Source organism: Salvia splendens, chromosome 3 (genome assembly GCF_004379255.2).
Source record: "Salvia splendens isolate huo1 chromosome 3, SspV2, whole genome shotgun sequence".
Lineage (NCBI taxonomy): Eukaryota > Viridiplantae > Streptophyta > Magnoliopsida > Lamiales > Lamiaceae > Salvia > Salvia splendens.
Genome location: NC_056034.1, coordinates 3,037,911 through 3,051,569, shown reverse-complemented (window position 1 = coordinate 3,051,569; position 13,659 = coordinate 3,037,911). Strand labels below are relative to the sequence as shown.

At 37.4% G+C, this 13,659-nt stretch overlaps 1 protein-coding gene across 2 annotated transcripts; it reads left to right on the top strand.

Annotated features, from left to right (window-relative positions):
* Nucleotides 1-349: 349 nt before the first annotated feature.
* Nucleotides 350-13,274, top strand: LOC121794378 (CLIP-associated protein-like). Of its 2 annotated transcripts, none has more exons than XM_042192511.1 (21): nucleotides 350-842; nucleotides 2,170-2,325; nucleotides 2,439-2,501; nucleotides 4,254-4,322; nucleotides 4,479-4,644; nucleotides 5,008-5,166; nucleotides 5,414-5,511; nucleotides 6,231-6,305; nucleotides 6,383-6,451; nucleotides 6,538-6,623; nucleotides 6,732-6,849; nucleotides 7,012-7,110; nucleotides 7,191-7,533; nucleotides 7,730-9,513; nucleotides 10,280-10,381; nucleotides 10,802-10,906; nucleotides 11,001-11,075; nucleotides 11,157-11,225; nucleotides 11,335-11,403; nucleotides 12,536-12,637; nucleotides 12,855-13,274. In XM_042192511.1, exons 1-21 carry the CDS (start codon nucleotides 510-512, stop codon nucleotides 13,011-13,013), a joined length of 4,299 nt encoding a protein of 1,432 aa, XP_042048445.1. In that variant the 5' UTR covers nucleotides 350-509; the 3' UTR covers nucleotides 13,014-13,274. The 2 variants fall into 2 exon arrangements, with proteins under 2 accessions (XP_042048445.1, XP_042048444.1); XM_042192510.1 differs by having other exon boundaries at nucleotides 5,005-5,166.
* Nucleotides 13,275-13,659: the final 385 nt, after the last annotated feature.

Below are 13,659 nucleotides of genomic sequence, written 5' to 3'. Positions count from 1 at the left end.
ACACTCAAATGTTATGTCATGCATCAGGGGAGGGATCCCCTCCCCATGCATCAGCCTAACCAAAAAAAATTAATAATAACAGAAAAAAGAGTGGTTGTTTGAGACACAATTAGTTAGAGAGTTTCCAATTCATGGTTCGAAATTGTATGCACTTTTATTTTTTGGGGGGCTTAAAAGAAATATTTAAAAGTAAAAATATGTGTTAATTTAAAATATTTGCTTCGTAGAATATTAGGGGGGAATATAACTAACATAAACTCCCTTCCCCTAAAAATATAAGTAAAAAAAATCATACTCCAAAGAATTTTAATTTTTAGCCATGTCAAATTAACTTGACTTGTTTTCCGACTGTCATTACACATTTTTATCTATCTTCCAATCTCTCTCTCTCTCTCTCTCTCCGCACTTGAACTTCCCCTTTCCTCACTCTCCAACTCCGACCGGATCCGATCGGCCGTTGGCGAGATCGCTCCCTGCGAAATCATCGAATTGCTCCTACCGCCGAAGTAATGGAGGAGGCGCTGGAGTTGGCGCGTGCGAAAGACACTAAGGAGCGGATGGCGGGCGTCGAGCGCCTCCACCAACTCCTTGAAGCCTCGAGAAAGACGCTATCTCCGTCGGAGGTGACGTCACTCGTCGACGTCGGCCTAGATCTCTTGAAGGATAACAACTTCCGTGTCTCACAGGGCGGTTTGCAGGCGCTCGCCTCCGCCGCCGTGCTCTCTGGCGAGCACTTCAAGCTGCATTTCAATGCGCTTGTTCCGGCGGTGGTAGAGAGGCTCGGTGACGCCAAACAGCCTGTTAGGGATGCCGCCAGGAGGCTGCTGCTCACTCTCATGGAGGTACGGGGTTCAAATGTTTGTGCACAAGTGCTGTACAGCTATGCTCATTCTGTGCTTGCTTTGTAAATTTTGTGCGATTGGTGGATGCCAGTTAGGTGGCGGTAATGGCTTTTAATGTGGTGTTTGGTGCTTCCGAAGGGTTCAAATTTCAAATTTATGTTCATGTTTTTGGTTTTTCTTTATTTGCTCCGCTGATGAGGGTTTAATAACATCGCAATTGCGTGTGGTTTTCTGTTACTTGGCCGTGAATTCTTTTATTGGTGATTGCTCTTATACGTTCTAAATTGGTCTTTATAACCTATTGGGGAATTTATCCGGATATGAATCATCTAGGGTTTGCAATAGGGATAACCAATGCTATTCAAATGTTGCTAATAGATAGACCGTTGTCTGTATTGCTTAATGTCCGCAGTTTAATTTTGTCTACTAAGTGACAAAGTCCATTATCTTAACAATCAGATTTAGTTTAACTTTGCCATTTATAACTATAAACTCCTCCCAACTTGAAATTTTGACTTGTGCAATTTTACAGTCGCGAATTTCTAGGTTTTTCTTTGAAAGCTACAGAGATCATGGAACCTGTACTTCACTAGAAAATATAAGTTCTATGTAAATGATATTTCCTTCCTTTTGAAAAGTGGGAGGGGTTGATGTAACATACTTATGTGGTTTAGGCTACACGAAACTCATGGTAAACAATGGGAAGAAAGAAGTGGGGTCCATTTCGTAGAATTGCAATATCCCATTCCTAGGTATATCCATTGAAATTTGCAGTCACTTTAAAGTGTGATGCTACTTCCATTGTATATTTTCCATTTTTAAATCAATGGAGCAAATCTGTAAGAGTACTGAAACAGTGAAACCTCTCTTGAGACTGAAGTCTGATAATCCTCCATTGAGAATGCCTCTGTTAAACATGTTTCTGTCTAAGAAAGTTAATGTTCCTCTTTATGTAATTTTTTTGGTGATCTTGAACTCGAGTCTCTCTTAGATGGTTTGAATATTGTTAGATTCATATTTGATAATAGAAGGTTAATTTGAACTCTCTCTCCCTCTTCCCCTCATCCTCCTTTATATCTTTTCTAATGCCATCACTCTGATACTGGAATTTAGCAATGGAAGAAATCGCTAACCTGATTCAATAGATTGTTTCTTTCATTAAAAGTCTCTTCAATTTTTTTGATTAAGATGTGTTAATATGCCTTTGTAATTGTGTCATGCAAATGAGACTGAACTCTGATAACTCAAAAAACTCAAGTATTAAATTGAATGTATAATGAATTGTATGAGTTTCATTCTGCGACTGAGAGTGTCAACTCTGCTGCAGGTTTCTTCACCAACAATTATCGTTGAAAGGGCAGGATCTTATGCTTGGATGCACAGAAGTTGGAGAATTCGAGAAGAGTTTGCTCGCACAGTCACGTCAGCTATTGGTCTCTTTGCATCTACAGAACTACCTCTTCAGCGTGCCATTCTTCCTCCTGTATGTTGACTCTATTAATTTGAGTGGCACAAGCTTACATTTTAAAGTGAAGCTATTGTGCATGATTACTTTAGCAAGAATGAATCACCTAATGTGATATCTTCTTGGATCAGATTTTGCAGATGCTGAATGATCCAAACCCTGGTGTTAGGGAGGCAGCTATTTCATGCATTGAGGTTAGGAAAATTGCTGTGTATTGTTTGTCACCTGTCTTCCAACAGCCATAACTACTTCTATCATCACCTGTATTGCACCACCACCACCAAGCTTTGAAGCATGAATGTCTAATAAATTCAAATATCTTATTAAGATTAAATTTGGATGGTTATAGGTTTTTTTACATATTCAGAGTTGAAAATGCTTCTGCGTTCAGAAGATAGATTGTATTTCAGGTGGACCCATTATGGAGTATGTAGGCCGGTTAGCTGTGATGTTATCAGTTTCTTGCTAAGCTATGTAGTTCATTTAGAATACACTCTTCCTTTTTGCTATGCCCTTGGATGGTCTTGTTTTTGACTGATAAAATCCTGTGGCTGCTTCATGAAAACGGGAATATACATGGTACTATTTGTTGGCTGTCATCTAGTTATGCATGTTTCTCTGACAAGGATCTTTAGAATATGTTTAGCTATATTTTTAATAAATTTTCTCTAAAAATATCGAGTTATTACGCTTGCATATGCGATGTGGCCATGCATCTTACTTAAAGAAAACATGCTTTACTAACCAGTGATTGTAGCAGATTTCTACTCACTTGTTTTATAAAGGTTGACATTTCTCATGCTATGTTGTCTGGATATAGAGGAAGTATGCAGTTTATTTCATGGAAAATATTAGTGAACAAAGTTATACAAAAAAGTGTAGATGATGTTATAGACTTATAGTCATATTAGGATTTGCTTAGTAAATGGAGCCCATCTACACAGATGAGATTCTTGTTCTTGCTTGTTAGGCCAGCATTTTAGTGCTTCAAATGTTACTAACGTAGAAACTACTCCCTCCGTCCCATAAAAATAAGGACATTTTCCATTTTATGATGTCCCATAAAAATATCCCCTTCTATTTTTGGTAACTTTCTTCTCTCTACTAAGGTGGGCTCCATTCTCCATTAAAATACTATAATTACTTTTTCTTTCTATATCTCTTACTTTACCAATTGTGCAGTAATTCCCGTGCCGTCCCAAATGTCCATATTTTTATGGGGCGGAGGGAGTAATAGTGAGAGGCTGAATATGGGTAGTGTAAGATGGAAGAAAAATGTCAACAGTTTCTGATCCTTGGTTTAGGAAACTTTTTCTCTGGATAAGGCTGGCAAAAGGCTTCACCTTAAAATCAACGTGGTGCATTTGCACCTTGTGTTGTGGAAATGATTTTCTAGAGAATTGGCAGCGGCGTCATCGTTTATGATATCCTGCAAACAAGGAGGAAGTATATTATGATTTACTACATGCTAATGATTTTTTTTCTTTACGGCTACGCAATTGGTGTTTCAGTTGCTGTTCGATGTGTCTTATTGTCAGATGCTGAGTTGAACATTGCTTAAATATAATGATCATTTTTATGATTGTACTTAACATAACAATCTCAACTTTTTAGTTGGCAGTTTTGGTGGTTTGACCATAAACACTTTTAGTCATCCAAAGTTGGCGAACTTTAGGGCATTAAATGGGTTGGTAGCTTCAATTTACAATTGACTGGTGTTTGATTTACTCTCTAGGAATTGGTAAATGCTGCAAAAAAAAAGAGTTCTATTTTTTTAGGGTGATGTGATTTCGTGAAGCTCATACTTCAGGAATTTGTTGCATACATATGTATCATTCTTTTTTCTGATGCTTTATTTGGTATTGTTTCTCTAGACTGCCTGCGTACCTAAGTAGTTTTCTGAGCTAAAGATTACTTTTTCCTTAATTTTTGGTTGACAATCTCAGGAGATGTATACTCAGGCTGGGCCTCAGTTCCTTGAAGAATTGAATCGACATCATCTACCTGCAGCAATGGTAATTGTTGGTCAAAAGTTTTTGTATCGTGACTCGAGCGAACAAAACAGAAATTTTTGTTACGCTTAACTCCTTTTCAACAGAATCATTTTTAAACATAAAAGAGCACATGATTGAACTGTTTCTGAAATGCTTTTTGTCAAAAATTGGCTGCAGTTAAGAGATATTAATGCCAGAGTAGAAAAGATTGAGCCCAAGATTCACTCTTCAGATGCTATTGTGAGCAATTACTCATCTACTGAGACCAAGCCTACGATGCATAATCCAAAGAAAAGTAGCCCAAAGGCCAAAACCACGTCACGCGAAAATTCTCTCTTTGGAGGTCAGTACTCATAAGAAAATGCCTACCTACAAATTTGTGTTGCATTTTATAGTCATCTAGCTATTTTTCTTTGTTTTTGTTAAGAATTTAATATTTGGTTAAGTTATCACTTGAGCTCAAGCGTTATAATATAATCCCATTATTTTTCATAATAAATGAGGTTTAGGGTAATGCCTTAAAATTTCTTGAAGGTTATATTGTATAGAAAAAATTGCTATCATAAAAACCAGTTTACGATTGAAATGCACAAGAAAGTGAAACTCTATCCATTCCCTTTATACTTTACATTTTTACATAAATAACAACTTAATACTTCTGCTTCAACTTTTGATTAATTTTGTCTCCTTTGACTCTGAGCAGCAGATGGTGACATCACAGAAAAGCCAGTAGAACCTATTAAAGTATATTCTGAAAAAGAGCTTACAAGAGAGTTTGAGAAGATTGCTTCTACCTTAGTGCCTGAAAAAGATTGGTCTGTACGTATTGCTGCCATGCAGAGAGTTGAAGGCCTTGTTATTGGAGGTCCGTTCAATACATCATTATCCAAGCACTGGTTCCAAATTTTTTTTAACAAAACCAGTCTTGTCGCGAATCCAAGACTTTATTCTTTATACTACAAGTACAGCCTCGTAATATGTTGAATAGATAATTTCATTTTAGGTTACAGAAGTGCATAGTTCCTGCTGTAATAAATTAAGTTGTCTAATGATGATTCATTTTGTTGATCAGGATTAGCAGAAACACTTACAATTCTTTTTTAATTGTGCAGGTGCAGCTGATTACCCTGGTTTCCGGGGGCTTCTCAAGCAGCTAATTGGTCCTTTGAGCACACAATTATCAGATCGGCGTTCTAGCATTGTCAAGCAGGTTTGGCCCTATCTGATTGCTTAGACCATTCTCTCTCTATGTGTATTGGCATTTACATTGCGCGAAACTATGATGAGATACTAATAATTTATCACAACACTCAATTTTTAATTCATTATAGGCTTGCTAACTCTACTGAGAATTTTTTTCTGTAATGCAAATGCAATAATGTATGCATCCTACTGATGTCTTCAGTCCCACTGGTTTTTTCCATGAGCAGTTTAGTACTCCCTCTGTTCTCTCATAGTTGAGTCATTTTTCCATTTTGGGAAGTTCCCTCATAGTTGAGTCATTTCCATATGTAGTAACTTTTTACTCTCTTGTACTTTACTCTCTCTTACTTTATTCTCTCTACTTCATTCACTTTCTACATTATTCTCTCTTACTTTTTTATCTATTTATTTAACACACTCAACATCCTTTTCTGAAAATCCGTGCCGAAAAGTTTCGCCTCAACTATGAGGGCACGGAGGGAGTACCTTTATGACATATACTTAAAGTTGTTTATCTTTTATAGAAAGTGCCAAAAGCTGCTGGCTTTATCTCGTGTGAGGAGTATGAAAATAACACGTTTATAGTGCTAAAAAGTCATTTGTCTGTGATACTTTAGCCACTCTTGCTAAATTAAACATATCGGAGAATTTGATTTGTTACTTTTAATTACTGGCTGAAAGTTTTATCAATTCGGTCTTTTCACTTTTCTAATTTCCATTTGCTAGGGATGTCATTTGTTAAACTTCTTATCTAAAGATCTCTTGGGGGATTTTGAGGGATGCGCTGAGATGTTTATTCCGGTGAGAACAACTCTTTGTACACATTATGGTAGTTGATACAATTAATCTTGCCTCTCACTATTCTTCCTGCAATTTAGGTCCTTTTCAAGCTTGTTGTCATAACAGTGCTTGTAATTGCAGAGTCGGCGGATAACTGCATAAAGACGGTAATGTTTTGTTAGGTGGTCTTTTTCTAAAAAAATAAGATAATCTTAATATCATTCTGACATTTGAGATATATTTTGATCTACAGATGTTACGCAATTGCAAAGTTCCTCGTGTACTTCCCCGGATTGTTGACTCTGCAAAGAATGACCGCAATGCTATACTCCGTGCGAGGTATTATTATGCTGTTCTCTATGTTGCTTGGTCTTCTGTCTTATGCTCTTTTTATAGTACAAACTTTATCTTGTACCTTTGTACTTATGCCTCTATTTCCTAAATTAGGTGTTGTGATTATGCGCTTCTTATACTTGAATATTGGGCTGATGCACCTGAAATACAACGGTCGGCTGACCTCTATGAAGATCTTATTAGATGTTGTGTGGCTGATGCAATGAGTGAGGTTTGTTTCCTTGATATACCTCTTTGTATTTATATGGATGGACAGCCATCTGCTATTTGTCCTTTTATTATCAGATGAATCAGCATTCATATCTCAGGTTTATGATAGTTGCAGACACACTTTACTGTACTTCAATCTCACAGGCTACATTACTGTGAATAGGTACGATCTACTGCAAGGACCTGTTACAGAATGTTTGCTAAAACATGGCCTGATCGCTCCCGGCGTCTGTTCATGTCTTTTGATCCTGTTGTTCAAAGGGTACACATATTTTCTAGCTTTTGTTCTGAATCCTTCTATTGCTGTGAAACTATTAGCTGAGAAATAATAGCTGGTGCTAGGTAATAAACGATGAAGATGGAGGAATGCATAGAAGACATGCTTCACCTTCCATTCGTGAAAGAAGTTCTAACATGTCATTCTCCACTCATGCATCCACACCTTCAAATATACCTGGTTATGGGACTTCTGCGATAGTGGCAATGGATAGAAGCGGTAGTTTATCCTCAGGGACATCTCTTACTTCTGGACTACTGATCTCTCAAGCAAAATCTATGGGCAAGGGTGCAGAGCGTAGCCTAGAAAGTGTGTTGCACTCGAGCAAGCAGAAGGTCACTGCCATAGAGAGTATGCTGAGAGGCTTGGATATATCAGAGAGAGGACGATCCTCCAGTTTGGACTTAGGTACTTAGTTTTGTTCTATTCTCTCAATTTTAAATTGTTAATGTATCTGGTCCTCTTTGGTTGGATAGTGACTCTTCAAAAAAATTTCCACTTTTGGAATACTTTTAGTCTTTCTTTAACGGCTGACTATCTTGATTCCATGATTCTTCTATGACTATGAATGGTTTAACTATTTATTTTCTTGCCCCTAGTGCAGGAGTTGACCCTCCATCTTCTCGTGATCCACCATTCCCCCTTGCGGTTCCAGCATCAAATAGTCTTACAAATTCTTTAACAGATCCGGTATCTGGTATATCTAAAGGCAACAATCGCAATGGAGGGTTGGTGCTTTCTGATATCATTACACAAATCCAAGCCTCTAAGGAGTCGAGTAAACTATCATATTATAACAGCACTGGAAGTGAGCTTTTGTCTGTGCATTCTTCTTACTCAGCCAAGAGAGCTCCAGAAAAGGTACAAGATAGAGGATTTGCTGAAGAAAATCCTGATTTTAGGGATTCAAGGAGATACATGAACGTTCAAGATAAACAGTACTTAGAGACACAATACAGAGATGCTAGTTATAGGGAGTCACATGGTAACCATGTACCGAATTTCCAGCGTCCACTTCTAAGGAAGAACACTACTGGGCGAGTGTCTGCTGGCAGGAGGAGGAGCTTTGATGACAGTCAGCTCCCACTGGGTGATCTCTCAAGTTATTCGGACAGCCCAGCTACTCTTACTGATGCTCTAAATGAAGGGCTCAGTTCTAGTTCAGATTGGAATGCACGGGTGGCTGCATTTAGTTATATTCATTCTCTTCTGCAGCAAGGTCCAAGAGGTATTCAAGACGTAATGCAGAGTTTTGAGAAGGTCATGAAGCTGTTTTTTCAACACCTGGATGACCCGCATCACAAAGTTGCACAGGCAGCCCTTTCAACTCTTGCAGATCTTATTCCAGCTTGCAGAAAGCCATTTGAAAGTTACATGGAGAGGATTCTACCCCATGTTTTTTCTAGGTTGATTGATCCAAAGGAATTAGTGAGGCAACCTTGCTCAACTACACTGGATATTGTTGGCAAAACATATGGTACCGATTCACTTCTACCTGCTCTGTTGCGTTCGTTGGACGAACAACGATCTCCCAAGGCAAAATTAGCTGTTATTGAGTTTGCTATTGGTTCATTTAACAAGCATGCTTCAAATTCTGAAGGTTCTGCCAATAGTGGCATCCTTAAGCTATGGCTTGCAAAATTAACCCCACTGGTTCATGACAAAAATACAAAATTGAAGGAAGCAGCTATAACATGCATAATATCTGTTTATACTCACTTTGACTCGGTGGCGGTATTGAACTTCATTCTTAGCTTATCGGTTGAAGAACAGAACTCCTTAAGAAGAGCCCTCAAGCAGTATACTCCTCGCATAGAGGTAGAACTCATGAACTTTCTGCAAAGCAAGAAAGAGAGACGCATCAAATCCTCATATGATCCATCTGACGTGGTTGGAACATCTTCTGAAGATGGCTATAATGGATCATTAAAGAAGAGTCAGTTGTTTGGTAGATATTCTTCTGGATCTATTGACAGTGATAGTGGGAGGAAGTGGAGCTCTCTTCAAGATGCATCCTTCATCACAGGTTCTATTGGGAACCAAAAATCTGATGATACACAGGACAATTTGCATCATCAATTGGTAGAGACTAACTTGAATGCTGATGTTACAACTTCAAACCACAAAAGTTTGAAATACATACCTAATATCTCCGGTGATAATGTGGGATTATCAGCAATAGATAGTCATCCAAACGCGGAGGTTTCTTTGACATCACGTTTGGACATCAATGGACTGATTGGATCTGAACATCTGCAGAAGTCTCTAGACATTGGGGTTGACAATGAGCCTTCACCTGAACCGTCACTAAGTTTTCGTGAACTTCCTGCTCTTAAATTAAATTCTTCTACCGAAACAGGACCAAGTATCCCTCAGATTCTTCATATGGTGAGCTTTTCTTCTGCTTGCTGGCCTTCCTAAAAGTTTATATATGTACACACACACATAGGGGTGTAATCAAATGATAACTAGCTTAATTTGATAACTTTGATAACTAATCAACTTGGTATATTAAAAATGTCAACACAATGACAAGAGTATGTCAACACAAATTTAGATTGACATACTTATGTCTATGTGTTGACATTTATATTTAAATGGCAACCTAAATTTGTGTTGACATACTCATGTCATTGTATTGACATTTTTTAATATACCGAGTTGATTAGTTATCAAAGTTATCAAATTAATGTAGCTATCATCCTAACACGACGCCACACACACACACACACATATATAGGGGTGCGTTATAATGCTAACTTTTCTTAAATTGCTAACTCATCAACGCATGGTATTAAAAATGTCAACACAAATTTGTGTTGACATTTTAATACACTGTTTTGACATTTTAAATATCAATATCAACATAGTATATTAAAATATCAACTAAGTTTATGTTGACATTTCATCGTGTTGACATTTTTAATACTTTGCATTGATGAGTTAGCAGAAACTTAAGAAAGTTAGCAACGGATCACACCTCTCTCTCTATATATTGTATATATTTGAGTTTGCCATGTTCCTCCGGTTTACAAATAACATGACCGCATCTTAATAATTAATTTGGAGTAATATTTCAAGGAGGTTGTCAGTGGCAGTATTGGTCTGGAAGTCTTCAGTTACATATTTCTTAGGCTTTCTTTACTTTTGGTAGATATGCAATGGGAGTGACGACAGTCCTTCAGCAAATAAACGGCAAGCACTTCAACAGTTGATTGAAATCTCCATATCTAATGACCACTCCGTCTGGAGCAAGGTAGTATGTTATATAATTTTTTCCTCATCTGGTTATACTTTCTCGGCTCTTTAGATAAAAACAGCTTTTGATATTTGTGAGTTTTGGTTCAACTTTCCTTTTTTTTCTTTTATTTGTTGGGCGTGTTGGAAGGATATGAAAAACAAACTCGGCGCATTGGGTTGAATTTCAGTGTAAGATGTTTGATTCAGGAGAGTAGTGGTGAAAGAACTTGATATACTCATGACTGGATGGGTATCATGGGTTTTAAGTCACTATAATGTAAACAGTTAAATCCATCGAACTTAAATAGATTACTTTTCATGTAACAGCCATTGCTGCTTAACTTACTTTTCACGGTAGACTAACTTAAATTTGTGATATTTGGTCAATCATCCAACAACATTGTGCTTCTGATTACTAAACAAATGGCGTATTCAGTACTTCAATCAGATATTAACTGCTGTACTTGAAATGCTGGATGATTCCGACTCATTAGCCCGCGAGCTAGTTCTCTCGCTCATTGTTGAGATGTTAAAGAATCAGGTACATTGTCTATATTTATGTCTAAATTTTTTTGTTTTGTGAATTTGTATATAGCAACATTCTGCCCATGCTCGTGCACTTTTCTCTTTTTCAGAAGGAGTCAATGGAGTATTCTGTTGAGATTGTAATTGAAAAGCTGCTTAATGTGACGAAGGACAACGTTTTGAAGGTACATGTTATTTCCTGAAGCTCTATGTACTTTTTCTTCAGTTTTACTTCTTCGTCTCATTGCTTCTATCTCTACATTCAGGTCTCCAATGAATCCGAACGTTGCTTGACAATTGTGTTGTCTCAGTATGATCCATTCCGGTGTCTAAGTGTAAGTTTATTTATGATTTATACGGATTATTTATATACATGTCTAGTTTCCATGGTATTTGGAAGTAAATTTTAAAATTCCCCCATCTTTTTATTCTGTTGCATTGCAGGTTATTGTGCCTCTGCTTGTGACCGAAGATGAGAGAACTCTTGTGACATGCATAAACTGTTTGACTAAGGTAAAATCTATGAACTATTTTTGAATTTAGGATATAAAGATCTATCCGTTTTCCAATTTCTGTATGAATTGATGAATAAGATTTGCTGATATGAACCCTTGCTCCATGGAACTGGATTTCCCAAGACTTGCCTTGAAACATCCAAGTTCAATCAACAAAAAGGGATGATAAACAAAATATGGTAGGAAAGAAAATGGAGGGTGTTGTGAATTAGGAATCCCACTTTGGACCTCCTTTAAGGGGATTGAAGGCAAACCTAATGGATACTTTCGCCAAGCAATCTATTTAAATTTGCTCCACTCTAGTAAGACTCAATTTTGGAAGTCATACTTTTACATTAGTTGAAAGATCAATAAATGCAACCACCAAAGACGTGGAATACATAGATAAAATCCCACTAAGGAGAGGAAATACACTCAAAAAGAGTTTTTGGGGTTCATACAATATTCAAAGCTGATTAAAATGAGGTTACGTCAGTGTTGTTAGGAGTGCGGGGCTTGGGTTGACGGGGTATCTTATATGAGAGACATAAAGGGAGAAGGGAAAAGGCTATTATTTGTACCTTTCAACCTATTTAGATTACAGGAGAAAGAAATGGAAGGAGAAGAGGAAAGGATTCAAGGTTGCATGTCTTTCTTTTAAGAATTCTTAATCCCAATTAAGGGTGAAAAGCAAATACCCTGGAATTGGAAACAATTTTAAAATCTCTCTATTTACTTTCAACAAGTGGGACTGTATATTTAAATCCACAAAGCCTAACCCACCAATAATCCAAACACACCTTTGTGTTCAAAGATAAGAGTACAAGGTGAGGTTTTGCAAGAAAGTCTTCAGACAAGTCTTTTACTGAATGAATTTGGAATCAGTTTCATGATGTACGGGAAAGACTGCAATAGGTGATCAAGTATCTAAAGTCTATCCAATACAAAATTGGGCAAACTAATTTAATGGATTTACTACTTTGGAATCTGCATTTTGAGGCAATGCCTTTTTGATGTGATTATGAATTATTATATGAATCACTAAAGCGGCATTAATTTTATCTTTTGTTTGTTTACTTCCACTATATCAAAGCATCTGTGACGTGTTGTGAATTCTTAGGAATATCTAAGAATGTTATGTTACTTTGCAGCTTGTAGGCAGGCTCTCTCAAGAGGAGCTGATGGCTCAGTTGCCCTCGTTTTTGCCTGCTCTTTTTGATGCATTTGGGAATCAGAGTGCAGATGTCCGGAAGGTAAAAATGATTACTCCCTGCTTTGAGAATTTTACTTTTGGAGAATACGTAGCATTCCCTCCCTACTATCGACCTTCTGGTGACCAAATTGGAACCCCACCCACTCCACACATATCATGCTTGTATAGTATTGGCTCACATAAAACATAGTCTTGTAATCGGTTGATGAGCTTTTACATTTTTGTTGGATGAATTTGAAATTTCCCTGTTATTGCAGACTGTTGTTTTCTGTCTGGTGGACATATATATCATGCTGGGGAAAGCATTCTTGCCATATTTGGAAGGGCTTAATAGTACACAACTCCGGCTGGTGACGATATATGCAAACAGGATATCTCAGGCGAGGACCGGTACTCCAATTGATGCTACCCAATGATGATCTGATTCTGATGCAGAGGCGCGCTGGTTAATGTTTCTGGTTAATTTTGATAATTTCTTCATTTGTTTGTTTGTGTATGCGTGTATATTGTGTGAAATCTGTAATTGGGATGTTTGGAGAGCTGAGTTGTAATTCTTTTTACATAAGATTTAATCTATTTGTGCACATTGATTGGCTTTGGAGAATACAGTTTGGTGTGTGTGGAAAAAAACACCTTTATGTATTTTGTGTCTATAATGAAATCATTTTTTCTTATTACACATATCAACTTCCTCTCTATACGATTTCTTTTTATAGGTGATGAGGGTGTTCTGATCCACTTCGAAGAATAGTCTTGATAGTGAATTATATGAATTTAGTGCAAAATTAGTAAATAAAGAGAGATAGAGAGAGAGGTGGGTTCAAATATTATCAGTGGAACATGAGATTCACTCATTCGAAAAAGAAACTTATTATAAATATAGACTAATTTTATTGAACGACACAAAATAGAAAAATACTCCGTGTAACTATTTTTCGTGGACATGAGCAGTATTAGCCACCCCTAGCCGGATGAGAGAGAGAATAGTGGCATGGTCCCACATTGCAGCAAAAAGGCGATTCCGTCGCCTTGGCGGCCCCCACACTCCGGCCTGACATCATG

Coding starts and splice junctions, on each gene's coding strand:
- LOC121794378 (XM_042192510.1), top strand. CDS start 510: ATGGAGGAGGCGCTGGAGTTGGCGCGTGCGAAAGACACTAAGGAGCGG. Junction 10,382..10,801: donor ACCACTCCGTCTGGAGCAAG/GTAGTATGTTAT, acceptor TGGCGTATTCAG/TACTTCAATCAGATATTAAC. Junction 11,404..12,535: donor GCATAAACTGTTTGACTAAG/GTAAAATCTATG, acceptor GTTACTTTGCAG/CTTGTAGGCAGGCTCTCTCA.